A 25,722-nucleotide genomic window follows, 5' to 3' on the forward strand; every position below is an offset into this window, starting at 1 on the left:
TCCTGGCCCTGCACAGGACAAGCCTCAAAATCACTATATAACCCAGATGAGAGGCTTAATTAATGTCTCTCTTCCTTCTGTGCTCGTACACCCAGGGGAGGGGCAGCTTGGGAGGGAAGTTCAGCACAGGCTTCTGCCAGGGCTGGAACAAATGAAGCAAGGGTGATGCCTTGGATGTGAGGATGACAAAGATTTCAGTGGGTTTCATTGATTTTTCACTGGGTGCTTCTTTCCTGCCTCATTCCTGCCCTGCTGGGCCCATCCTGTCACCCCTGGGGGCTCTGGGGTTCCCTGCCCCAGTGTTTGTGTCCCAGCTGCCCTGTGCCAGGAATGGCTCCTTGCAGCCTTTCCCAAGTGCTCTGTCTTTCAGGGAGATTATTTCTGGCACGCTCTGTCAGGTTTCTTGATTTTCTTGCTGCAGGTAGTTGTGAAACAGCAGCTGTTCTGCAAGTGCCTCTGCTGGGCTGGCACTCCTTTGCCTTCTGCTGTAGGGAAGAGGGAGAGTGAATTAAGGACAGACAAGAAAAAGAGAGATTAAAGTCAATGGAAGATCCCTCTGGCTCTGTGGGAATTGAGTTTTGCTCAGGTTTTCTGCTGGACAAGCCCATATTCTTTATTTTATTTTTTTGTTTTGTTTTGTTTAAGCACGTCTGTTGTTTCCTCTGAAGGAAGAAGAGGTCACTTTTTCCACACTGCTGACGTGAGCTGTGAATCACAGTGGTTTTGGGAAGGTGCTGTTGCTGGGACCAGTCACCTGTCAGAATATTTCTGCCTTCACCCCAAAGTCCTGGGGTGTTTCACAGCCCGTGTGCCAAAGGTGTGGGGATGAGCACAGCTCAGAGTGCACTTCTGGTGCTTCTCAAAAAGGGTGGGAAGGAAGGATTGGCTCCTTGAAGGTCTGGATTTCCAGGCAGTGCTGTAGCCCATGGGTAGGAGGTGATTTTTCAGGATGGAAAGGGGTCAGCACATGGCCTGGGAGCCATGGGGGGGGGTTTGCCTTGGTGCTCCAGCCACAAGAAAGGCACAACTCTGGAGGGCCAAGCAGAGAGCTGAGCAGGTTTTGTGGATGCTGGCAGCGCTGGGGAGCTCCTGGGAGCTGGGGCTGCTCCTGCCCTGCCTGTGCAGGCACGTGGAGCCTGCGTGGGAGTTCTGCAGCAGCTCAGCAGGCTTGGAAACCCCACACGAGCTGGGGTGCCGTGGCTTGCTGCACCCTCCACAGGGTGCACATCCTTGCAGAGCTCGTATCCTCATCTTTTCCAAGGATTTGCAACCTCATGCCTGGCTGCTGTGGTTTTCCAGAGCTTGTGGAAGTGTATGCTCAGCACTGGCTGAGCACTGTCACCCATAAAGAATTTAGGTTTGTGTGACATGAGCTGGCAAATCAAGATGTTGTTTTTTGCCTGATGGCAATGTTTGGATATCCACGCTGTGCAATTTCCTGCAGAAACTAGATATTGCCTGCACGTGTTCCCAAGCTCTTTGTGTTTTAAAGCCTGGGTGAAGTTGCAGGTGTGCTGGGCTCATCCTTGGATCTGCACCTCAGAGGGGATGGGCACGTTCAGGGTGACTGGTCCTGTCCTCCCCTGCTTGTGGCTTTTGTACAGACCTTTGCCACACATGGCAATAAATTTGTTTGCTGCTGAAAAGGAGCCATTGGAGAGACTACAGAATATACAGAATATACAGAATATAGAAAAGGGTGAAATAAAAAGGTGCTTAATGCTCAGGACACAATCCCCAGCTCCTTGTAAAAAGATTATTTGTTCCATAAATAGGGACAAAGGGAACCTTTAGCTGCTCCTGCTCTGCTGAGTTTTGATCCTAAAAAGAAAGTGTGAGCAGGCAGAGGAGGCACAGCTGTGTGGCCACCTGTGCCTGCACTGCCCCATCCCTGTGGCAGGGGCAGGGGGTGCAAAGCTCATAAGCAGTGGTGTTAATTGGCTGCAGTGGTGGCTCCCTGCGTGGCCCCAGCGGAGTGTGGCTGGCTCGAGCAGCCCTGGAGCGTGAGCGATGGGAGCTGACAGCTCCTTTTGCAGGACAAAGCCGGGCTGGGGACACTGCATGGGGCAGACAGGGCTGTGCTCCCCATCTCTTCACCCTGGCTGGGCTGCTTTAGTGTCCCTGTGGGACTGGCCTGGCTGGCTGGTGTTGATAAAGTGTGGATTTGAAGCCTTGGGTTAGGAGATGAGGGACAGCTGGGCCAGGCTGGGCTGCACAAATGCAGGATAACCCAGCAGCAGCAGCATTCCCACTGAGGTTGGGCTCCAGATGTCACCTCAACAGCAGCATTCCCATCATGTTGGGGTCCAGACATCACCCCAAAAACAGCATTCCCATCATGTTGGGGCCCAGACATCACCCCAACAGCAGAATTCCCACCAAGTTTGGTTCCAGACATCACCAACCCCAGCAGCAGCAGCACCAGCCCACCGCGCTGGGCTCCGGACATCACCCACCCTGCAGTTCCTGCAGAGCATCCCTGGGTGCCAGCCTGGGCTCAGTGTGTGCTGCTGGTTCATGTGCAATGGATCTGGGTGCAGATAAAGGGGATTTTTGGTTGTTGCTGTTGAGGGGGAAAGCAGCAGAAAGGTGTCAGCCTGTCTAGGAGGCACCTTGTGACTTTTGAGTGTTCTGCACCAACCTTGTGAGGGAAAATGTAGGTAGGTGTCAAACCAATAAAAGTTCTTTATGTGGCCCTTAAAAATGCCTTTCTGGGGTGAAAAATCCCAGCCTGGGAGCAGGCCAGGCACGTGGCAGTCACTGATTTTCTAGAAACACCAGAGTAGTGTTTTCATGTGCCTAAAAGCAATTTAGTGCAAGGCCACCTGCCTTCCTGAGCTGGATATCCTGGAATGCTGTGATGGACAGAGGCACAGCAAGTGTCATGGGCCTGTCTGGGACATCAACAGCCAGAAACTGAATTGATTTTGTGGAATCAACAGGAGATTCTTCAAGGAATAGTTTGCTGCTGGGGACAAAGATGTTTGTACACTTGATAGCTGGGGCTCTGAAGTGAGATTTGTCACCAGTTTCGAAGCAGGGCAGGGAGATACCTCACCTTGTTCTCAAAAAGCTGTGTTTGATGAGTTGCGTTTTCCACAATGAGGTGCTTGGGCAGTTGAGAGCCAGCCAGCCCCATGCTCCTGTGGTTGTGTCCAACTGCTCTGAGGGAAAGGAGAAGAGGGTAAATCCCACCCCTGCAGCTGCCTGAGAGGATCAGGTCACTTAGGATCTGTCTGGAGAAACAGAAATAGGGCTGGAAGTGAGGCAGTGAAGGTGAGGTAAGGTGTTCTTTGACATCACCAGGACCACGTCAGGGGGTTGCTGAGTAACCTGCTGAAATAATCCTTGGAAATGTTTGAGCAGAACGCGTCGCTGCCTGCGCTCCGAGCCTGTGCATGCGAATTTGGGGCTGGCATTGGCACACAGCTCTTTGTTTCTAATCCTGATCAGAATGTGCTGAACCTACATGAGCTCAGAATCCCAGGCTGGGAGCTCTGTGGCTATGGCAGTATCCTCCCGACGTGACCCTCCGCTCCTCATCTCAACGCTGGCATCGGCGAGCTGCCGTGGAAGGTGGCACTCCTTTCTTCTAGTAGTAATTCCTTGTCAAAGAGGAAATATAAATAAACTCCCCAAACAAAAGAAGCAAGGAAAAAATAATTCTTTCAAACATTTGAGCAGGAACAATAGGGTAGGATATGCACTCTCTGGGGAGGGCTAATGGCTGAAACCGATAGGAGCACAGTGCTGCCTTGGTCTGTACCTAGCCCAGAGCTTGGCTCAGCGAGGATTATTTATAGCAAATGTTATGGCAGAAGCATGTGTGACCTGCAGGCTCCCAGCGAGGGGAAGAGCTTTCCTGTGCTGTCTCTGGGATACAATAGACAATTATTTAGACACTATCTTTGTCTCAAGATATAAACAATTAAACGCTGGCTACTGATTTCTGCTCTGATGTTCAGACCGTTCTTTCTTGCTTAGGGATTTGTGGAGAAGGCAAGGATTTTTAAGAAATGTCAAAGCTATAAAGTTCCTGAGGCATCTCTTCCAAACTGACTAATTGGGAATGCAGGGTAATGTCACCAGCACCATGAAGTTGTTGCTTCCCAGAGGATGGCAGCTGTGGTTCAGTGTTGTTCAGCTGACTTTAAGGGGTGTGGATGGGTGTAGACCCCTGAATCTGCCTGCTCTATTGTGTTTTGGCTCATCACTGTGGTATTAAAGTTCTTACTGGATAGTAATTAAATGTTCTTACATATAATTAACTACTTTCAACTGACTGCTGAACAGCTTAAATAATCTACATGTAATGGCAGATATTTTGGTATTAGGATGGTGACAGTTGGTGCCAAATAGCTGGAGAGGCTGGGGGAACAGCTATTGTGCATCAAAACAACCTTGTGCTGGCAGATGATTCTTCAGCCTTCTTCAGGCTTCCTTCTTTTCCTGGGGATTCCTGTCCCTCCTGGGTAACAATACCAAAAGGAGCCTTTTGGATCTCTTCAGGACTCACCTCAGGTTTATTTTCTGTAGAGCAGAAGAATTTAGAATTACAAAAAAGGAGGAATGTGGAGGAGTGTGCAAGGGGTGATGCTGCCATGGTTCAGTGGGCAGGGGGTGAATCTGCAGCTCCTGGGTCAGCAGTGGGAGGAGGAGGAGGAACATTTAGTCCAGGTACAGTACCAGAGTTGTGTGGGCTTTGTGAGAGGCTTGGTCTGAAATCCACCTTCAGCAAGAACTGATCTTTCATGTATTCAGTGTTTCATTCCAGCTGTGTTCTGGGGATTTTATATCTCTGTGTTCTTCCTTCGAGTTTCTCCTGCTCAGCTTTGCACAAGGAGCTGGCTCCCTCCCTTTCCCTGTGTGTATAAAGGCTTGCTGTGAGGTTTTAGCGCCCCGTGTGCTGCAGAGGCCAGGACTAGTGCCCTGTTGAGCTGTCTGGCAGTGCCAGCCCATCTCCAGCATGGAGCTGTGGTGTTTGCAGTGAGCTGCTCCCTGCCTGGCAGCACCAGCCCCAGCCCGCTTTGTCTGACAGATGCAGTGGAGCAACTCTGTCTCTCCCCCTCGGCCGCAGGCAAAATGAATCTCCTGCTCTAATTTCATTGTGTTTAGCCACAGCACAAACTCTAAAGCTCCCTGAAATGGGAAGGAAGTAATGTTTAAATTATACATGAGTGAACTGATTTACTCAGCCTGAAGTTTTGAGTTCCGTTTTTATAAATCCAGGGCTGGAGCTATCAGTCTGTGCATCCATCCGTCTGCCCGGTGAAGATTGAATTAGCAGGAGCACAAATGCAGATCCAGGACTGTAAAAGCTTTGGCTTAAACCAGTGCAAACCATGTGGGGCAGATGCTGCTGCCACAGGGAACGTGTCGTGTTTGCCTGGGGTTATCTTGTCTGGTAGTCTGCCCTCAGAGATGGAGGAAAACCTTGCTGCAGGGTCCCTTCTGCTGCTGGCAAGTGGTGGAGTCCCTGGAAATATTAAAAAAAGTGTGTGGCTGTGACACTTGAGGACATGGTTTAGTGGTCAGTGTGGTGGTGCTGCTGGGTTGATGGTTGGAATCAATCTTGGGGGTTTTATCTGATCTTAACGATCCTGTGATTCTAAAACTCATTGTTTTGATAATGTCTGTCCACTCCTGACTGGGAAGGGATTCAGACTGCTCCCCTGTCTGCCTCCTGCTCCTAATGAAGGGGTTTAGCTTCCTGTGGAAGGGATTTTGCAGAGCATGTGAAATGCTGGTTCAATTCTCTGGTCGCTTCCTATGGCCGCGGGCCCCGCGCTCCTTGGGGAGCCAAGCGCCGGAAAGTCGTAACTGCGCTCGCTGATGGCCTGGAGATCCCTTTTGCAGATGTTTCACCCAGGTCTCTCCTTCCACCTCTATTGAAATAAGTGAACAATCAAGCTGCAGTGCTGCCATGCCTGGCCAGGGCCCAGCAGCAAGCTGTCCTCCTTGACCCAGAAGCAGAGGAGGCTGGATTTTTGTAGGGGCTGCGGTGGTTTGTGGGGTGGGGATCTGCCAGGTGGACAAGGCCTTGATCATCAGGCTGCATCCTCAGGGTGTGCTCTGTGAGCAAACACAGCTCTGCCCTTGGTCCCTGGATGCGGCACCCAGCAAGTCTGAAATGTCTGAGGAGACATAAACAAAAAGGGGGAGAAGTCACGATTGTCCCCCTATTTGTTTGACCTAAATACACTGAAGTAACTGTACCCCCATGAAAGAGATAATTTCCTGACGCTGGAGAGCTCAACATCTGTTTCCTCCCATTTTTTTTCAGTGGTAGAACACGGTAACGGAAGAACTGGCGGGGTTTTCTTTCCTCTTTTTCTTTTGTATAGCAAGAGGCGCTGCATGCTTGGGCTAAATACGCTCTCCGAGAGCAGACAGGTTTCTCTCAAGGGTTATATGATCATTTGTTCTCTATTTTCTCTCCTTCCTGCCTCCCCCCACCCCTTCTGGAGAGGAGCGGATACAGCGAAGCCCAGGCAGGACTTCCTTAGCTCAGCCATGCCTTCTGGCAGGCTGCGCCGCGTGCCCTCTCCCCGTCACCCCCCTTCCCCGAAAAACAATGGCCAAAGGCTCCTTCTTGTTTGTTATTTTGGATCCTGCAGAGGAAGAGCCGAGTGGAAGATCGTGTCCCCAGGGGCCCTCGGTGCATTCCAGCTCTGGCAGCGCTCGGCGAGGCTGTTGGCGCCTGTTGGCTCCAGCTTGTGGTGCTGGGGGGGACGAGGGGTTTGGAAGCAAATGTAGCTCTGCTGAGAGGTGAGAGGAGGGGGATGGAGAGCCTTGGAGGGATGTCTGGTGATGCCTTGAGAGGCTCCTGGGACAGAGGCTGGACAGAATAAAATGGGGATTTATTAAAATGCCTTTAAAGGATCACTTTGGGCAGTGCAACAGCCTGGCCAAGGCTACACTCAAGATGGACCTCAGGTCAGTTTTCACACCTTTATAAGTTTTGGTTCATTTCCACATTGGGGTTAATTGTGCAATTCCAGCTGCAGGTGATGCAGTCCCATCCTCCCAGATTGCTCTCCTCAATTCCCTGCTGTTCACACTTTTTGGGGCTGAAGCTGCAGCGGTGTCCTTGGTTCTGGGGCTGGAAAAGGATTGTTGTGTCTGCCTGGGCTGTGAGGAGAACTGGCTGATGCTTTATCTGAAGTTCAGAGTTATGAACCAACACAGAACCTGGAAAATATAAACGCCAAAACTTACAGCATCACTGGAGTCACTGTTCCACACATCCAGCACAGCACAGGTTGTCACAGTGCCAGGAGGAGCTGGGCTTTTGTACTGACTATTCTGACATCGTTTGAACCCCTCAGCTTCTCCTTGCACATGGGCTTCAGTGAGCCTCAGACCCTCTCTATCCTCCAAAAACCCTCCAGGATGACCTGGGGTCTCTCCAGGTGCTTTGAGCCAGTGGCTTTGTGGTGGAGAGCACGTTTCTGACACATGATCCTGTCTAGGCTGCCCCAAGGGCAACCCCACCACCAATTTCCTCTTTGTTCCCTTCAAAGGTTTGTTGTTTCTCCTGGTTCAAATCAAAATAGTTCTTCGGGATCACTTGACGGAAGGGATTTACCATTTGCCTGGAACCTGGAATATGTGTGCTCCAGCATCCCACAACACTGAGAGATGCTGGAATCATGGCATGGTTTGGGTTGGAAGGAGCCTTTAAAATCATTTTGTTCCACTCTCTGGCCAGGGACACCTTCCACTACCCCAGGTTGCTCCAAGCCCCAATGTTCAACCCAACCTTAGACACTTCCAGGGATCCAGGGGCAGCCACTGCTTCTCTGGGCAAGCTCTGTCAGTGCCCTTCTCGTGCTTCAGAGCACTAAATATATATTTCTAAAAATTTGTTCCTGCTTGTTGCCCCAAAACCTGCAACGATCTGAAGATTTCAGGGATTGTGTGGTGCCTGCCTGGCAAACAGCCTGAGCTGTGTGCTGTTAAATGAGCAGTTTATTTCCACCAATCTCTTGAGAAAACTCAGCCTGGATCAGACCTTTCCTAATCGATGCTTCCTTTCTAGCAGGTCTTGCTACCCTGCTGCCTTTGGAGCTGGTGGTGTGGCTTAGCTTGGTTTTACAGCCTGCTGTTGCTCTGCTGGTGGATAACCTGTGTAGAGCAGCTCAGCAGCAGGAGGTTGCCCATGGAAAGTGTCACTCCCTGAGGGGTGGCTTGGGACAGCTCTGATTGCTCGGGCCTGACTCAGTGGCCTTTAAGGCTATGAGAACTGTAAACTTCAGTGGGTGTTCCCTGGGTCTGTGCTGTTATTTCTGCTGGCTGGCTGCTAAATCACACTGAAAAGGAGCAAAATTGCTCTTACTCCCACCTGTATCACGCAGGAAGAGCCTGTTGCCAAGGGAATGTTGTGCAATCACCACTGAGATACAGAGCACCTATTTCTTTCTTAGAGATTGGGATAACGCACAAAATATGGAAGGAATTTGAAGAAGGGGGACTCGTGGCTGTAGATACAGATGTTTGTGTAACACACCTGGTGCCCTTGGCTGGGGGTTTTATTAATCTCAGTTTATTCATCCCCCTCAGTGACCTGGAAAAGGAAGGTGAATTTTCAGAATGAAGGGCTGTGGCTTTTGTGATGAGGAGAGCAGGGCAAGGCAGGGACCCACACAGGCCCTGTACACTGGAGCTGTTGGCAGTGTTTGGTTGATAGCTGGAGTTTTACAAAACCATCTTCCCCTCCAGGTGAGATTTGGTGTGTTTTGGAGAGCAAACACACGAGCCTTTGTTCTCCAAACCTGGCTGAGCCACCCTCCTTGGGCTCAGGTAATGTGAGGGCAGTGGAAGAGGCAGAAGGTGGTTGTGTTTTCTGTGGTTAAAGCTCTGCTTCAAGTGATGGTAATCCCAGCTCAGCTGCTGGGTGGTAACTTGCTGCAACTTGACATCTGCAACTGCAGCTCAAGGAGGGGAAAAATAAACATGTGGTTGACAAGTGGTGTAGTTTTCTGACTAATAGCTGTTTCTTCAAAACCTCTTTCCCCTGCACCCAGAAAGGTGAGCAGTGGTTCATCAGACACTTTTAAGGCTGCTGCCCTCCATGCTCAAATTATATTTTGTCGTGGTGGGCCTGAATGGCCCCAAGGCCATGTGGTTTGGTTGTTTAAGCCACCTTTGCCGTGCTTGGCTGATGGGAAGCTCAGGTTTCCCCCAGGCAGCTCTGCAGGTGCTGGCACAGCGGTGGGCGCTGCGTTCAGCGGCTCCAGGGGGCGATGGAGCGTAGCAGATTTTGGCTCCTGCTCAGGGAGGAGTGAGGGACGCTGGCTGGGGTTTGTCTTGGTGGTTATTTGCTGTGGGTTATAGAATGTTTAGAGCTGGGGCTGGAGCTGGCTCAGGGGCAATGGGCACCGAGGAAGCTGCGCTGGGAGGTGGTTCCTGCCAAGGTCAGCCTGTGGTTTTAGTGTGTGCAGTCCTGCAGGTGCCACTGGGGGGAATTCAAACACCAACAAGGTGGTTTTGAAGATGAGGAGAGGTCCAGGTGAGGCTGTGGTGGGAGATGGAGAGGAGGAACCAAACACTGATCACAGAATGGATCTCCTCTCTGCTTACAGCACTTGTGTCTGGCTTCATAGTGGCAGCTCTAATTTACATCTGCTTTAAAGCTGCTAAAAAAAAAAAAGTATATATATATAACCCCCACCATATTTAAATTTTAGGCCACCCATGTGCCCTGTGATACTGGATTCTGTTGCTTCTCTGGGGAGGGCTATGCAGGATCTGTCCCTTGTTATGGGCTCTCTTTTCCCTGCCACATGAGGAACAGCCCGTCTCCTCTGTGCTAGCATCCCTCCTAAGACTTCACAGGCAAGCCTCTTCCCTTTGAATCTTCTTTCCTCAGGATCCACCCAGCCAAAACCAATAAAACATAAAACTGGCAAGAGAAAACAAACAAAATAAGAGGACCGTTTGTGATTTCTGTCTTTTGCTGCCAGTTGGCTGCACGACTTGAAATGACTGAAATACTCTTCTTTTTTTTTCCCCCCCCTACTCCTTCCAACCCATTCCAATGTGTTAGTCTTTAATTTGTAGCAGGAATGTCTGGGAATAACTCACATCCCAAAGCGACAGCCTGAGAAATGAGGGGCTGGTCTCCTCCTCAGGCACCAGATGGAGGTCCTGCTCAACCCTTGGTTTTTTGGGAACAAAAGCTTCTGTGGTCTCTGCAGGGACCCATGACAACACAGCTTGCACATGAATTCCTGCTACAGGGTTTAAATGGAGGCAGGTGGTGCTGAGGCCCCAGAAGTGTCTGGGGAAGGAAGTTCTCTCTTAGAACGTGTGTGGTGGTGGCTACAAGAGGCTGAGGAAAGAGATGGCTGAAGCAGAGCGGGGCAGCATGTGGAGCATCATCGCCTGGCTGACTCTGGGGTGTACCTGGAGGTACCCACAGAGCTGTGGGACTGCACAGGCTGTGTTTGGCAGTGTGTGGCTGGGCTGGGGACTGTTTGGCAGTGGACATTTAGGGTGTGTAGTTGTGGGTTGTGTTTGGCTGTATCCAGTGATGCTTTGTCATTGTGGGGTTGTTGGCAATGAACATTTAGGATTGATAACTGTGGGGTGTGTTTGGCAATGAGCATTTAGGGTGTGTAATTGTGGGGTGTATTTGGCTGTATCCAGTGATGCTGTGTAACTGTGGGGTGTATTTGGTAGGGTACATTTAGGTTGTGCAACTGTGGATTGTATTTGGACATTTAGGATGTGTGATTGTGGGGTGTATTTGGCAATGAGCATTTAGGGTGTGTAACTGTGGGGTGTATTTGGTAGGCTACATTTTGGTTGTACAACTGTGGGTTGTATTTGGCAGTGGACATTTAGGGTGTGTAACTGTGGGTTGTATTTGGCTGTATTCCCTCAGGATGTGCAACTGTGTGGGGTGTATTTGGTAGGGTACATTTAGGATATGTAACTTTGGGGTGTATTTGGCTGTATTCCTTCAGGATGTGTAGCTGTGGGCTGTATTTGGCTGTATCCAGTGACGTTGTGTCACCGTGGGGTGTGTTGGGTACAGCCGGTACCACCGGTGGCTCCACCAGAGCAGAGCCAGCAGCAGCCCTGGCAGCACCTCCCATGGTTAATAAAGGGCAAAAGTGGCCAGGAGGAGTGATGGGGGGATAAAAAAAGGTGAGAAGCAGCTCAGTGAGCACTGAGGTCTGTGAGGATGGTGAGGATGAGGTGCTGGAACAGGGGATGATCCCTGGCAGGAGTTGCGGCCTGTGCAGGCCCCGTGCAGGAGCAGGTTCTCCTGACAGGAATGGAGCCTGTGATGGCTCCCCATGGCAGGAATGAGACCTCTGGAGGCTCCACACAGGAGCAAGGGGATGTTCCTGGTAGGAATCAGCCTGTGGAGCTGATTCCTGGTAAGAATTGTAACCAGTGGAGGCCCCACACGGAGCAGGTTCTCCTGACGGGATCCGTGGCCTGTGAAGGCCCCACAGGAGCCCAGGACAAGTATGAGAAGGAAGGGACAACTATTATGTCCCAACCATACCTCTCCCAGTTCCCAATCCTTCTGCACCCTTTGGTGGGAGGTGAATCCTTCAGAAGATGGGGAAATTGAGCCATGGTGGATGGGGGTAAGACATTGCATTAGTTTTATCTTTGTTTCTCATTATCCAGATCAGTTGGTGATAAATCGAGTTGACAGTGATTGGAAAGGGGTCACCATATTTTTATAGCAGCCCATCAGCTTTTTCATCTTATTTCCCCCCTTGCCTCAGTTGGGCAGCATGAGTGGACATCTGGCAGCCCACCACAGCAGCAAACACTCATTTTTGCTACCCTAAGCACGGCTGGTGCCAAAAATGCTTGGCACAACCCCTGTGGCAGGGCTCACAGAAAGCCAGATGACTGTTGTCCATAATAAAAAGAGGGATGCTGGTTGTTTCTGCTGGCTGTGCTCTGCTTCTGTGGTGCCTCTGCCATCCGTGGGGGTCTCACGGGTTATCCCTTGTTGGGGGCAGACGTGGTGGCAAGGTAGAAACAGACTCATTTGGCTGAATGTGAGGGTCATGAGATGCCCAGGGCAGTAGCTGTTGTGTTAATAACCTTAGTTTTAACAGAAATAGCAGGTTTAAGTGTTTTTAGTAGATATGGGGACTGTTCACAGTGCTAGTGTGGCTCTCCTGCTGCTTGGGGGAAAGTGGAGAGTTTCTCCATTGTCAAACCCATGTCACTATTTCTTCCTTCTTCCTCCTAAGAGTAGGATTGGACATTGAGGGAATTGAACCCCATGGAGTGCCTGACATGTAATTCTGCTTTCTAGACAGCAAACCCAGGAGCAGCAGATCCAGCCCCAGGAAGCTGTAATATTGAGACAGGGCAGATGAATTCCAGAGGAAGGGAAGCTTTAGGAGCTGTATTCCCACAGCTGGTTCAGAGTGGTTTCCATTGCTGCTGTATTTTTAATCGTGTCCACTGGAACCCACTTGAAGGGAACACGTTTTTTGTAGCTTTGAGTGGTGGCCAAGCAGCTTTCATTGAGCAGACCAGTGCCAGGAGGGATTCCCGTGCTGGTGCCATCGCTACTGTATGAAAAACCTGGCTTGGCTATTCCATGAGTTTTCTGATGTTGTAGTGGTTTAGAGTTGTGTTGCTTCCAGGAAAAGGCTCACCCTGATTTTTCTTTGAAAGAGACTGAGCTATTGGGAGCATGGTGCCAGTTCCTGGCAGATGGGGATGGTGGAGATGACAGTGACATGTGCAGGGGCACTCACTGGAATTTCCTCTCTCCTCTCTCTGCCATGAACTCTGATGCATTTAGAGCCTCCGCAACTTGCAAAACAAAGATGTGATTCATGGGATTCTGAGCGTACTTTGTGGTGACTTTATTAGTGCAGGAAGTTTATTTGTGGTCACTAAATGTTCAGTCATTTAACTCAGATTTAAATAGCTTTAAAATTTATCTGGTTTGAAAGCAAAATTTCAGCCTCCCTGGAATCAGTGGGGAAAACCACCACAGCCACTGGGATAAAGTTTTACTTGTGATGCTTTAAGAAATGTGTCTTCTGGAAGTTTTCTGCTCCTAATGGCATTCCTTTGTTCTTTTCCCTTAAAGTCTTGTGAAGAAAGCAATCTGAGGACCATGCATCCGTGACTCCTGGAACCAGCCTGTGAGCCAGGGCGATGGAAGCTCTAGAGGGCCTCCAGCGTACTGCTTCCGTGAGCATTCCCAATGGATATGCCAACAGGATTTTCCAAGGAAACATGGAGGGAGGGAGCACCGATGCCTTGGAGGCCTGTGGTGCTGAGCACTGCGCCTCCGGCGACGCGATCCCCGGTGAGCAGGAGGAAACACACAGGTTTAAGAAGACAACCAAGGGCAGCCGGATCTGGAATTTTGTCAGACGCAGGAAAGGACTCGCTACGAATAAAGACAGACCCCAGTCGATGATTTTGCTGGGAGTTGCCTCTGAGGTCTCAGAATTAAAAAAGCCATCCTTCATGGAGAGGGTACGCTCGTCAAAAAAGGGGAGATCCTCCAGGACAGCCAAGAACGTGGATTTGAGAGCATCCAGAGTGCAGGATGTGTGTGACCCTGAGGAGGACCTTCACTGCAGTGGGCAGAGAGCTGTCTACAGGGTTAAGAAGCTGGGCGATGGCCGGAGACCCTCCCGTCACTCGTACGCGGGGTACATCGAGGATCTGGACTCTTCTTTTGAGGACATAGAGCTGAACATCAGCATTCCTGAACTCGATACCACTGAAAGTAAATGTCTCAGGGATATTAGTGGCAGATTACACGGTGAGGATAATGATGGTAACTGCCACAGAATAGCAGCCAGGAAGAGCGAGTCTTTGAATTATGAACACGTTAAGAGTCCTGCAATTACAGAAGGGGACAATCAAAAGAGGTGTGCTGTGCTCCCACAGGAGAGCAGGAGAGGAAGGAGCTCTGATGTCTGGAGCTATCTGAAAGGAATTTCATTAGCTAGCAAAGATAATTCAAAGCTCCCAGATCAAAGGGCTGAAACCAATTTCCAGAACTTAGAAAATACAACCGATCATTCCGCTTCTTACTTTGACTTTGATACGAGATGTGAGGAGAATCTCAGCCAGCGAAAGAAATCAAACGGTGCCGCCAAAGCCACTCACTTTGGGGGTGTTGTGAGGTTCTTAAGCAGCGTGGCTGAGGCAGCTCGGCGGCTGCGAGGCTCCTCGAGGGCGTTTTCCCCCGATGAGAAGAGGCCTCAGCGCAGTTTCCGAGGCCGCAGACAGGATGTTGCCTCCCCCAAAGAGGGTTTGGTTATCGAGAACGAGAGCGCAAAGGCCTTTTGCACGGTGGGAGCCTGTCTGCAGTCCCCGGATTCAGGCACATGGGAGAACCTGAGCTTTGAGAGCTTGGCGGGGAAGGAGCCCGTGCAGCACTGCAAAACCACAGATGGGCTGAACGGCCTTGGTTCCTCTGGCCTGGACAGTGGCAATGACAGGCTTAATGAAACCTCACTTCCTCCCTTTGGGCCAGAACCATCCATGTCCCAGCTGGCAGAGCTGGCAGATGGCTCTTTCACTGAGCTAAACAGCAAAGATCCCTCTGAGGATCTGGTTGAACTTCCACAGAAAACTCTGGCTGAACCGATTCAGGACTTGGGCACGACGCCAGAGAAGAGCCAGGTCGTGGCCAGGGACCTGCTGCCTTCTCCTGATCTTCCTGTGACTAGTCTGGATACTGGGGACCTGGGCCGTTCTCCAGCTGCCAGAGGGGACTTTTCTGCAGAAACTGAAGTGCAGACCCACCTCCCACAGGCATCGCAAACTAAATATGATTCTGGGGATGTGGCTTGTGCCCCAGTGGTTGCTAAAGACATGGATCCATCTCCAGCAGTTGCTCAGGAGCTTTCAGAGACAGAACTGGATAATCAGGACTTGAGGAATCCTGAGCTGCCTTTGCAAAACTTGTCTGGAGGTGAGTTGGAGGTTCAAGACAGTGGCAGTACCCTGGAGAGGGTCGTGGGCAGAGATCTGCCACCTTCTCTTGATCTTCCTGCCAGTAATCTGGATGCTGCAGATCTGGGCTCTTCTCCAGCTGCTGATGGTGCCTTTCCTGCAGTGACTGAGGCTCAGACCCACCTTCCACAGACATCACTGACTAAACTTGATACCGAGGACATGGCTTGTGCCCCAGTGATTGCTAAAGACACGGATCCATCTCCAGCTGTGGCTCAGGAAATTTCAAGGACAGAACTGGATAATCAGGACTTGAGAAATCCTGAGCTGCCTTTGCAAGACTTGTTGGGAGGTGAGCTGGGGATTCAGGACTCGGGCAGTACTCCAGAGACATCACAGGCTGTGGGCAGAGATGTGCCACCTTCTCCTGATCTTCCTGTGAATAAGCTGGGTACTGTGGACTTGGGCCATTCCCCAGCTGCCAATGGTGACTTCTCTGCAGCACCTGAGGCTCTGATCCACCTTTCCCAGGCAGCTCTGACTGAGGAGAGCCAAGACACTGTCAGTTCTCTGGAGAAGGGTCTGGTGATGGGCAGGGACCTGCCACCTTCTCACAACATTCCCGAGAACGTTCTGGATGCTGCGGACATGGGCTGTTCCGCAGTTGCCGACGTGGACTTTTCTGTAGTGACTTTTTTAAAGTGTTCCACAGTGAAAAGGCAGGGTTTGGAACAGCATGGTGGCCGCATTAAAACGCGGGGAACCGCTTCATTTGTGGAGCAAAACTCTGTGGAGGTCATGGACAGAGTGGAAGAGTTTGAGTGCAGCACAGAGTGCAGGCCCTTCCAAGTGCACGTCTCGAGGATTGTCTCTTCCGGACGCCTCAAAAATGGAAAGGTAGGAGCAACTTTGTGAGGTTTGCAGTAAGATCACGCTGTTGTACATCTCAAAAAGTTGGTTCACACTTGAAAGTGGTTTTTTTGCATCCTTCATTGGGGTTTCTGTGAATGGTGGCAGCAGCTTTTAGATCAGTCTGAGTCTGAGCTCTTAAACCTCCAGAGCTGCTCCTGCTGTGACCTTTTGTGTGTATCAGTGTCTTTTGAAGAGGCTGTAGCAGTTCATGCATTCCTAAACACTATCTTTAGTTTTTTTCCTCTCTGCATTTAGGTTCATTTGAAGTAGAAGCTCCTTAGAAGAGGGGTTTTAGCAAACTGGGAGTTTAAAAGTGTGCTGTGGGCAAACAGAATTCAGTAATTTGCCTCTGTATTTTCTTACCTAAAGCAGATGTAGGAGTGATGGGGTGGGTGATGATGAGGAGTGGGCGATGATGAAAGCTGGGCAATGCTGATGGCTGCAGTCATGGCAGGACTTTCCTGTCTGGTACAAGCAAGTCTTTCAAAGTCCTTAAAATCCTCAAAACATTTATGGGGACATTGCATTTTGGTCTGTTCTGGGTGTTGCCAATCTGTCTTGTCCAGCTTATTGCCACAAAACATCAGAAGTCCTGTGGAGCCAGAGTGAAGCCCAGCTTTAGGGTTCTTTTGGGTACCTGGTGAGCTGAGGCTGGAATGTTCTCTTTCTTTTTTCAGGCTGCCAGGTAGAAAAATTACGTTGATTTGTGAAGAAACTTTCTCTTTTCCTTTTGGGTTTGGTGAGACAAGAGATATTCCAGAGGTGATGACACTGTTGCCTGTTGGAAAAGGGGTCACAGTAACTTCTGAGCCAGGAGGGGAAGTGTTTGAAAATTGGCAGCAGATTAGAAATGCTGTGGGGAAAAAATCTGAACTTCTGACTCGCAGCTAAAACAGGCAGCAGTATTGTTAGTTATTCCTGGCTTTGTTTTTCTGCTCCATTTTGTGTAATACAAAGAATTACAGAAGCTCTCTGTGTAATCCCAGGCACCCCAGAGGAGTGAGTAGTGCTTGGTCACTTGGGGTTTCTGGAAGAAGCATTTTTAGGAGGAGCTTGAGAGGGATGTGGTTTGATATCCCCTCACAGGGACCAAGCTGAAAGTGTTGTGGGCAGGAGCAAGATGAGAGAGGCACGAAAGGATGGAGTGGAGCAGAGGGGAATAGCAGCATCTTCACCCAGAGCATCCACAGCTGCACAGGGGCTGCCTGTCTGTTCCCAGCGCTCTCAGGGCACAATCCCAGCGCTTTCCTGACTCAGCTGTGTGAACAGGAGATGCCCTAAGTCCCAGCTCAGCTGTTGCAGCTTGACCAAGACATTTAAATATGGTGCTTGAGATAACTGGGCCGGAAACCTCCCCCGAGTTCCCGTGGAGCGTGGCCATAGCACACGACCTCCGGGCTGCCGCGCTTCCTCTGGCAGGGAGGGCTGGCTCCTCTGGGCAGGAGCTGCAGCAGGGTGGGAGGGAGAGCAGCCAGCCCCACCTGGCTTGTGGACACCCCCTGCACCCCAGCAACTCCTGCTGCAGGTTCAGAAGTGCACAGAGATCTGGTGGTGGCACCAAACCCAGAGCGAAGGGAGGCTGAGGAAGGGATCTCGTGGCCAGGAAGAGCCCTGGAGAGTCTGCCAGCAGCTCCAGTAACAAATGAGCTGAGATACCCCAGGGATTTGCTCGCCTATCTCCCATCAGGGAGCGGCACTCGGAAACGCTTTACCAAAAATAAACATGGAAGAGGAGTAACTTCAGCCTGAGCGTGACAGTAGCAGCAAACTCCAGCCTCTTATTGTTTTAGGGCTCAGTCCATCTCTTTGCTGGCACCTGTTCCTGAGGAGTTGCTGGCTCTGCTGCCTCCACTCCAGGCTGCTCTGATTATCTGTAGGATTTGTATTTCAAGGGAAGTGCTCAACCACAGGGAGAAGGTGCTGCCAGGACAGGGTGGCTTGGCCAGGCTGAGTACTCTGAGCAAGTTCCCCAGCAGTTTTAGTGTGTGAGCAGAGCAGGGCAGAAAGCATTTCCCAAACAACTTAAACATTGTCCCAAAAAAAGCATAAAACAGAGCCTCCTGTGGGGAGATGGTGTGAGAAACTGAGGCTGGTGTAGCACAAGGGATGCTGGAGTGGGATTTAGGGCGTCTGTACATGGGCTCTGCCAGTAAGTAAATCTGTTTAGTTGTATCTGCAATTAATGCCCCTGGTTTTTGCTTTCCTGGTCTTGCCTTTTAAAATTCTAATGTCTTTGGGCAGGAGCTGAGTGATATTGTGGGCAAATAGTTTGGTAGGATTTGATCCTGATGCTTTAAAGGAAAGAGCATTGCAACAGCATTTAATAAAAGCAGATGCAGAAAAATAGAAAAGCACATCCCTGATAGTTGTTTTAGACCCCATCCCAAACTTTCATGTGTTCTGGGAACTTGTGAAACAGTGGAGATAAACTGCTTTGAGGAATTGGAAGAACAGTAAAAATCAGAACAAATTGTCAGTGGGAAGTGCATTACTGCATCCACGCTGCTGCAGCTCTGTAATCACAGTGCCATCCTTATTCTGAGATAAGAGAAATGGAGTGAAAGATGACACAGAGGTTTCACTAGTTTTTGGGCAGAGTTTCCATTTTCCATGTCTCCACTGAAGTGAATAATCCTCCTCCAACCTCGATAAACACCACAGCATCCCATCAGTGAAACTGCTGCTGCAGGAAGTCAGGCCTAGCCCCAGGAGTTGTCTTTGAGAATTCCCAGTAGCTTGAGATGATGTTTAGATGGAAAGCAGCTTTGATAATGTGTATTTTGCAATTCCAGCCTTCCATCAGGGTTCCAAACTGGCTGGTGTGTCCATGGACAGGGTTTGGGATGATTTGATACCTCCTTTGGAGTGACACGAGGAAAGGTTGCAAAACAGGCATCTGAATTCATATTTCAGGTATCAGTTTGTAGTTTTTAGGACCCAGAAACAAGTGTCAGGTTTATTTCTGGCAGATACATCTGCCAAAGGGTGGACTGGGAGCATCTGGGAGCCTCTGGGTTGGTGTCACCCTCGCAGTGACAGCAGAGCGCTTTCACCACAGTCTTTCTGTGCCCTCTGCTGGCTTGGTTGAGAAATAAGAGGTTATTTTGATGGAACAAAAAGCCTAATCTTTATCCTTGGGGTTCAGAATTTTATCTCCAAAGGGTTTGCAGGCTGCAGCTTTTTTCTGGCTGCACATAGTTTAGTTTGTGAGGCTGTTCTCTGGGGGAATTAGGATTGCCAGAAGTGTGAAAATGAGATTTCTAGAGGCTTGTCAGCCTTGGCAAAAGCTGTGTGTCCCATAGGATGAGGTGGCAGGCTGATGGGATGCTGTGGTTGGTTTCAGGGCTCTGGAAGGGGCCGTGTGCTCAAACTCCTGCATGGCTGCAGATGTTTCTCTGGAGCAGCTGCTGAGGTTGTTCCTCCGAGTCCTGGACTCACAAAGTGTCCCAGTGCCACAAAGGTGCAGAGTGTGCTGCTGCTCTGAATGGCCCAGGTGGATATGGGTGCTGTCAGGGCTTTAGGAGGTTTTTGGGGCTCCTGTGCTCTGTGGGGGAAAGCGGGAGCCTCTCCCTGCGGTGGGTCCAACTGGAAGTGCAGGATTTCTGATTTCCCTGAGTGTGCTCGTGCCAGGGGATGGGGTTGCAGATCTGCTGCCTGATAGCTGGGGCCACAGCTCTCATCCTCCCACAGCTCTGGGCTCTGGCTTTAGTGCAGCTCCAAGTGCCTTTTCACAAGAGCAAGGTGCAGCAAAGTTCCCTTTTGTGTGTTTGCTGAGAAGTTGCAGGTGATGCCCGTAGCGACTTTGAGCTGGAGATTGGTTTCTTGTGGGAGCAGCTGCAGAGATGGAATTGCTGAGTGGATAAAAATCCCACTGCTGAATGACACTGACCAGAAAATGGTACCTGGGAGAGTTGATCTTCAGAGCTTTCTTCATCTCCTGATTGTTCATCTCCTGGGTTGTGTCTCAGCCTGCTGTAACAAAGGACTTTATAGTCCTTCCAAATTAACAAATTATACTTCACTTTCTCAATCCTGCTGTTGCCAAAAGAGCACTGTGTTCCTTTCTGCAGTGAGGTGCAATTTACTTGCAGAATGAAGATTTGGGGTATTTATGGCTTTTTATGTGGTTGTGTCTGACAATCATTTTATTTTTAGAGGAGACAAAACTTCTAAAGCCTATCTGCAAGCTGTTCAGATTCTTGTATTCATTATAACCAGGAGGTGCTAGCAAAATCCTTGAATTAAAGCCTATATTTAGTGCTATCTATAGTGGGGCAGGGTTTTTTTTGGGAAATGTATTTTTAACATCATCAGGGAAAGGCAGGTTGAGTTTGCCAAGCTGATACTCTTTGCTTGTATATAGAACCAGCCATGGAACGCATGGATAATTCAGATTTCCACATGTTTTCTTTAAACACATGATGTGACTTTCCTTTATCCCTTTCCCAGCCTCAAAAGTTAAAACAGGGCATCAGAGTAGGGATGGGAAGGGGAAGCTCTGGGCATTGCTGGCATTATGCTAAAGGGACTCTGTGTCCAAAATTCCCTGGATGGAAGGTTTTCTTTGGCTTTTACCTCCTCCCAGCTGTTTTGCAGCTAAGAGAAGTGAACTGGTTCACTGGGATATGATGCTGGTGCTGGGAGATGGAGCCTTAATTCATCCACAGCTTTCTTCTGGGGTAATTACAGCCTGTCTGCTTTGTTCTTCACCTGTAAATGAAAATAACAGCACATCAGTGAAAATGAGCTGCTGGAGTCTCGAGGATGGATCCACCAAACCATCCCAGGCACTCAGTTATTAGCAGTTATTCCTGGAAGTGTGACAGATGTGTCTGTGATTGAGCCTAGAAACCTCCCAGAGAGGAACACCTCCTGTTAGCTTCCCCTGACCTTTGTCAGATGATTTTTCTTCTCATTTCTTGACTCTAAGATTATACACACGACTTCCACAATGTCACATGTCACAGAGAATAAAATGAAAAGTAGGAGTTTGAATTGTGATGTTTTTAAAAAGAACATTCCATTCTGCAAAATGTCACGGTACAGTTGTCGTTTTCAGGAACTTTTCCTCCTGGAATAGAATAATAAAAGTTGGAGTGAGGAAAACGCCAGCATTTTTCTCCACTTAGCTGTAAATGCCAATTCTTTGGATTAGTGTTGCATTAAGGTATAACTGAGTTATTTGACCATTTTATGGGTGCTTCAGTTAATTGCAGCTGTTTTATTCAAGTAAAGGCTACAGATGCAAGGACGTGTCTGGTTAGCTGTGAGCTGCCAACCTGTTTGGCTGCTCTTTGCTGTCCCTTGGAAGCAGCCAGCCCTTGCTGGTATGGGCTCCTGAGCAACAGCTAATTCCTAATACAGCTAATTCCTTCCTTGGCTGTGCTCCTGCTGGGATTTGGGAATGGGAGAGCAGCCTCACCCCCAAAACACTGAGCAGCAGGTGGGTCTCCATCAGGGTTTCTCCCTGAAGTTCCCAGGATACTCAAGGGCCACTGGAAGTGTTGGGCTCCAAGCTGTAAGAGGTCTAAGCTGCAATAGGGACACTGGAGCTGCACACCAGGGCCAGCAGGTCCTGAGCCTGCAGTCAGAAATGCAGCGGGTGCAGCTGCAGCGAGCCGCGCTCGTGGAAATTCCATGGATTATTGTACATCCTGTGGTTGCTTTGCCTGAGATTTAACTGCTGTTGGTAAAATTCTTGTGTTCCCCTTCTCTTGGCAGCCAACATCTCATCCTGCACAGCCGTCCCCACAAGCAGAGCCCTTCAAGGCGCTGGTGGAGCGCTGCCGCTCCGAGCCCCTCTCGCAGAGCACCCCCATGGGGCTGGACCAGCTGGGAGGGCGCATGCAGCACCTGCTGCGCAGACGTGGTGAGTGCCTCTTTGCCAGTTTTGGCTTTTTGGATGTCACCCATGCTGCAGCAGGGATGGGAAAGGCAGGAATGTGGTTTGCATCCCTGCTGGTTACATCCTTGGTGCCAGGTGAGGGAGCTCCGAGAGCCGCGTGCTGAGGAGTTTCTTGCTGGCTAATAGGATCTTCTTGTGCACTGTGTGTTTATGAAATAAAGCTGTTTTCTCCCTTTAATGTCTCTAACACAATCCCCACAATCTGGTTATGAGAGGATGAGCAGGGGTAGGCACGTGAGGTGTAAGAGCTGTTCAGCAGCTGCTGTGGGAGTTTATATTTGGTGCTTTTCTCTTGAATTTCTGTCCTCCAAAGATCCTCTGTGGTGAGTACTCACTGAGTAGTCACCGTTTGGAGGTGGTGAGTGATGATGGGTACTGAGATCACTACTCAAGTCTGATTGTTTGGAAACACAAGAAGTGAGGGGTTTTTTCCTCTTGTGCTTGGGTACTTTTCATGATGAAGGAGGGAATCTCCTGAGCCAAAGACTGGGGTGACCCCTCTGCATTGTCCTGCTCACAGTGACACCAGAGCACCGTGGAATGTATCTGTATCTGAAGGTAAATTGGCTGATGGCTGAATAGATGACATCATTTTTTGAACCGCCTAATTAAAAAGATTGATAAATGAGAGAAAGGAAATTATTTCCTGAAGGGCCACTGCTGGCATGAAGAATCCTGTGATTTAGCAATGGGCGAGCACGAAGCACTGCCAGATTGTGCTGGCATTGCTGGGGAGCACTCCGGGGATCCGGGAGGCTGATGGATGGTGGCAGCACATCAGGCTTCAGAAGAACTGGGGGAGACAAGGCCAATTAGCTGCCTGTGCTGTTAATTGATGGCTCTGCTGCCGGGGTGCAGTGGTTCCCAGCACAGGGTGGGGTCACACAGCCCCTCGGAGCGAGCATTCCCTGTTTGCTGCTCCATCCATCGCCTCCCGCTGTAATCGGCACCGTGCTGCAGCCCGGCTCGCCAAGAGTCTCCAAAGTGAAATGTGGGCTGCTAAAAATAGCAGCAGGCTGCCTGCATCAGCATTGAGGAAATAGGTCTCAGTGCAATCTCTCTCCCAGCAACACTGGAAGAAAATCAGGATGGCTGCCCAGCCAGGCTGCAGCAGCATCCCTGCCCTGCTGCGCTCTGGAATGGGCAGGGCAGAGCCCCCACCTGTTTGCTCTGGGGGTCTCCACTCTCCCAAAGCCTGGAATTTATTTATTCTGGTCTCAAACCCCCCAGGACTGACACAGTCTGAGACCTCTGCCGGGTTAGAGGTACGTCAGGAGATAGAAACTGAGCATCTTTTAGGGAAGGATTCCAGAAAGTGGCTGTTTTCCCTAGATCCTTGCTCCATGAGTGGGATGAGGAATCTCCAGGTTCTGGAAACACCATGTACCACATCTGTGCACTGCCTGGACCACAGGCACCTGTGCTTGCAGCAGCTGTGGGGGCACCAGTGGTGCTCAGCTCTGTTTCATTCCCTCCAGGCCAAGGGATGTGAAGAACCTGGTGGAAGAAGGGATTTAAATCTAAGCTTTCCAAATGTGGGAGGGAAAAACTCTGGGCTAATACAGAATGGCTGCTTCACCCTAAAAAGAGAGGGACGGGATGTGGAGCTGAAAATGTCACATTGGAAATTTTAATTGGAAAAGTAGAGCTCATTTGCCTTTTTTCAGAAGCTGCTTTGTGCCTGGGTAGTGCCATCTGCAAGGCCAGGCTGGGGTTTGCTGAGGTTTTTTGTGTCTAGTCAAAGCTAGAGCAGAACTGCGTCTGTGAGGGCTCGGCCTGAAACGCTGGGGGTGAGAACCAGCCCAGTTTCCTTAAAAAAACAGCTTTTATGGACTTCCCCATTTCTGTTTTGTGTGTAAATTGGAGGAGCTGTTTCTTTTCCAAGGCCTGGCATCCCGTGGAGCACAGTGAGTGTGCAGCTGGCATTGCTGCAGGTGCTGCCCTGCGCACACCGCTGCAGGTTGCTGAGGGTCTCCTGCTCCTGGAGCTCCTGGCAGAGCATCCTGGCTCTGCACCCAGCTGGGCTGGCCCCACCTCGGGATGTGGCTCCCAGCTCTGCCTTTTTGTAGTATCCAAGCTGCACTATTTCTCTTGTATCCCAAGAGCACTGAATAAAGCACCTAAATATACTCTGTGCTCTCTTTTTCTAAAGGAGAGGTTGAATGAGTCTCTTGCAAACAATTTTGTTTCTTTCATTTAAAAGAACAGCCTCCGCCCCCAGCCTGAGCTAAAGCACAGCATTTATCTTTTGTCATTCCTTTTTTTTTTGTTCCTGTGGATTTTCTCCTGGCAGCTGAGAACGAACAGGCTTCAAAGACCCTGAAGGTGCGCGGGAACTGCCGGAACGGCGGCCGTCGATGGAACCTCTTCAAGCCTGGAGCTGAGAAGCTGCAGATCAGTCGGGTAAGGAGCTGTGTGGAACGTGCCTCTCTGCCTGATTCAGGGCTGGGATTTGCCTGCTTTGGGCTTTGTGTTTATAACAATGTGCTTGACTAACAGCTTCCTCAATCCCTGGGTCCTTCCGCCACAGATGGGGATTATTTTGGTTTGTTGTTATTTTGTGGCAATAAAAGCTGAGGTGCATCGGATTTTCCCCAAATCAGTGTCCCTTCAATGGGTAGCAGAGACTTTTGGATTGTCCCTGGGCCTCCTGTGCCTGTGGCTGAGTGTTCCTTGCAGGTGGAAGGAACTGTGACGTTTCACGTCGCCTTCAGATCTGCTCCGTGGTTTTGATGGGTTTATTTTTTCTCCTTCCTTTTTTTAGCCCTGTGTCCTTTGGGTTTGGTGCTGCTCCCAGCACCATCTCGGCGACAAATTTGTGTCACTGCTTCTTTCCCAAGGTGTTTTGCAAATGTAGGCACAATCCACTTGGTTCTTTTTTTGTGAATGATGCTTCTAGTGGGGGAAGTAAAAGCTATTGTGGGCCTGGGGACATTTTCCTCTGGGAAAAATTCAGAAAAGATGGCAAAAATGGTTTAATTTGTCTGATGTGTTTCCTTGCTTGGGTGGGGGGTGGGTTTTTTTGCTGTGCCCCTGTGTTTGAAGTCTGGAGGCCTTGTTTTGGATTTGTAGCACTCTTGAGTCTGGTTTCAGATCAGGATTATCCCAAACCCAGTAGGTTTCCCAGTTTGTGCTGTGATGCAGGCAGAGTTTTCTACTGAGTGTGGCAGAAGAGCTTTAGCCCTTGTTGTTCCTCTAGGGCACAGGAACAAAGGATGATCTGGGAGCCAGGAATTTCCCTGCTGGAGTAGGGAACTGACCTTCTCTTGTGTCTCTGTGGCTCTTTCCCACCCCACTGCTGTCCTTCCTCACCAGACCTTTATTGTATTCCTTTCCCCTTTGATATTTGATGAACTGCCTTCCTGAAATGTGATTTCCAGGGGGGCCTGGCCTCTGGGTGTGTTTTTCCATCCCAGGAGCAGTAAGTTGGCAGTGAGTGACGCTGACTTCTCCATCCTCCTTGTGTTGGCTGTTGGTTTCCAGGGAACGCGTGCGGGGATGCGCCGCTGGAATTTTGGTCGCTTGTGGCTTTCTGGAATTCCGTCTTGCGTCACTTCTGTTTTCATTGCTGAGTTTTTGTGGGCTGAGGTACAAAGGCACAGGAGAGCCAGACAAGGAGTTCAGCTTTTCTTTTTCTCTTCCTTCCCTTTGGGTCCTACCTCGCTGCCGCGACATGAACTGCTTCTTTCAACTCAGGAAAGCTGTTCTGGTTTTAAACAAGCTGAACATCTAAAGCTTTGAACAAAGTTTTCCTGGAAGATAAAATGATCCAGATCCAATAAAGCTGCTTGTCCTTGGGGCCAGGATAAGGCAGGTGACTGCAGAGCAGTGAAATATCCTGTTGGGCAGTGTGCAAGCCCTGCCTTGGAATGTCTCAGGTGTGTTGTCCATTTTCTGTGTCCCTGTTCAGGATCTGGTACTGACCAGTGCATGGATGGATTTGGTCCTTAATTAGTCACTTTATTACACCTTAATTAGTCACTTTATTA

At 49.9% G+C, this 25,722-nt stretch overlaps 1 protein-coding gene across 8 annotated transcripts in view; it reads left to right on the forward strand.

The window, feature by feature from the left end:
* ARHGEF9 (Cdc42 guanine nucleotide exchange factor 9) overlaps window positions 1-25,722 on the forward strand; it is a 188,862-nt gene that overhangs the window by 11,388 nt on the left and 151,752 nt on the right. For 4 of the 8 annotated variants that reach the window (XM_023926763.2, XM_086850900.1, XM_086850901.1 and 1 more), the window contains 3 exons: window positions 13,088-15,813; window positions 21,550-21,697; window positions 24,027-24,136. In XM_023926763.2, the coding sequence (XP_023782531.1) occupies window positions 13,156-15,813; window positions 21,550-21,697; window positions 24,027-24,136 (2,916 nt within the window). In that variant the 5' untranslated portion in view covers window positions 13,088-13,155. Of the gene's footprint in view, window positions 1-10,977; window positions 11,155-13,087; window positions 15,814-21,549; window positions 21,698-24,026; window positions 24,137-25,722 lie in introns of those variants that run through there. The other 4 variants (XM_023926764.2, XM_086850902.1, XM_023926762.2 and 1 more) reach the window with 2 other exon arrangements.

This window comes from Cyanistes caeruleus, chromosome 14 (assembly GCF_971803275.1).
Source record: "Cyanistes caeruleus chromosome 14, bCyaCae1.hap1.1, whole genome shotgun sequence".
In the NCBI taxonomy this organism is placed as follows: Eukaryota; Metazoa; Chordata; class Aves; order Passeriformes; family Paridae; genus Cyanistes; species Cyanistes caeruleus.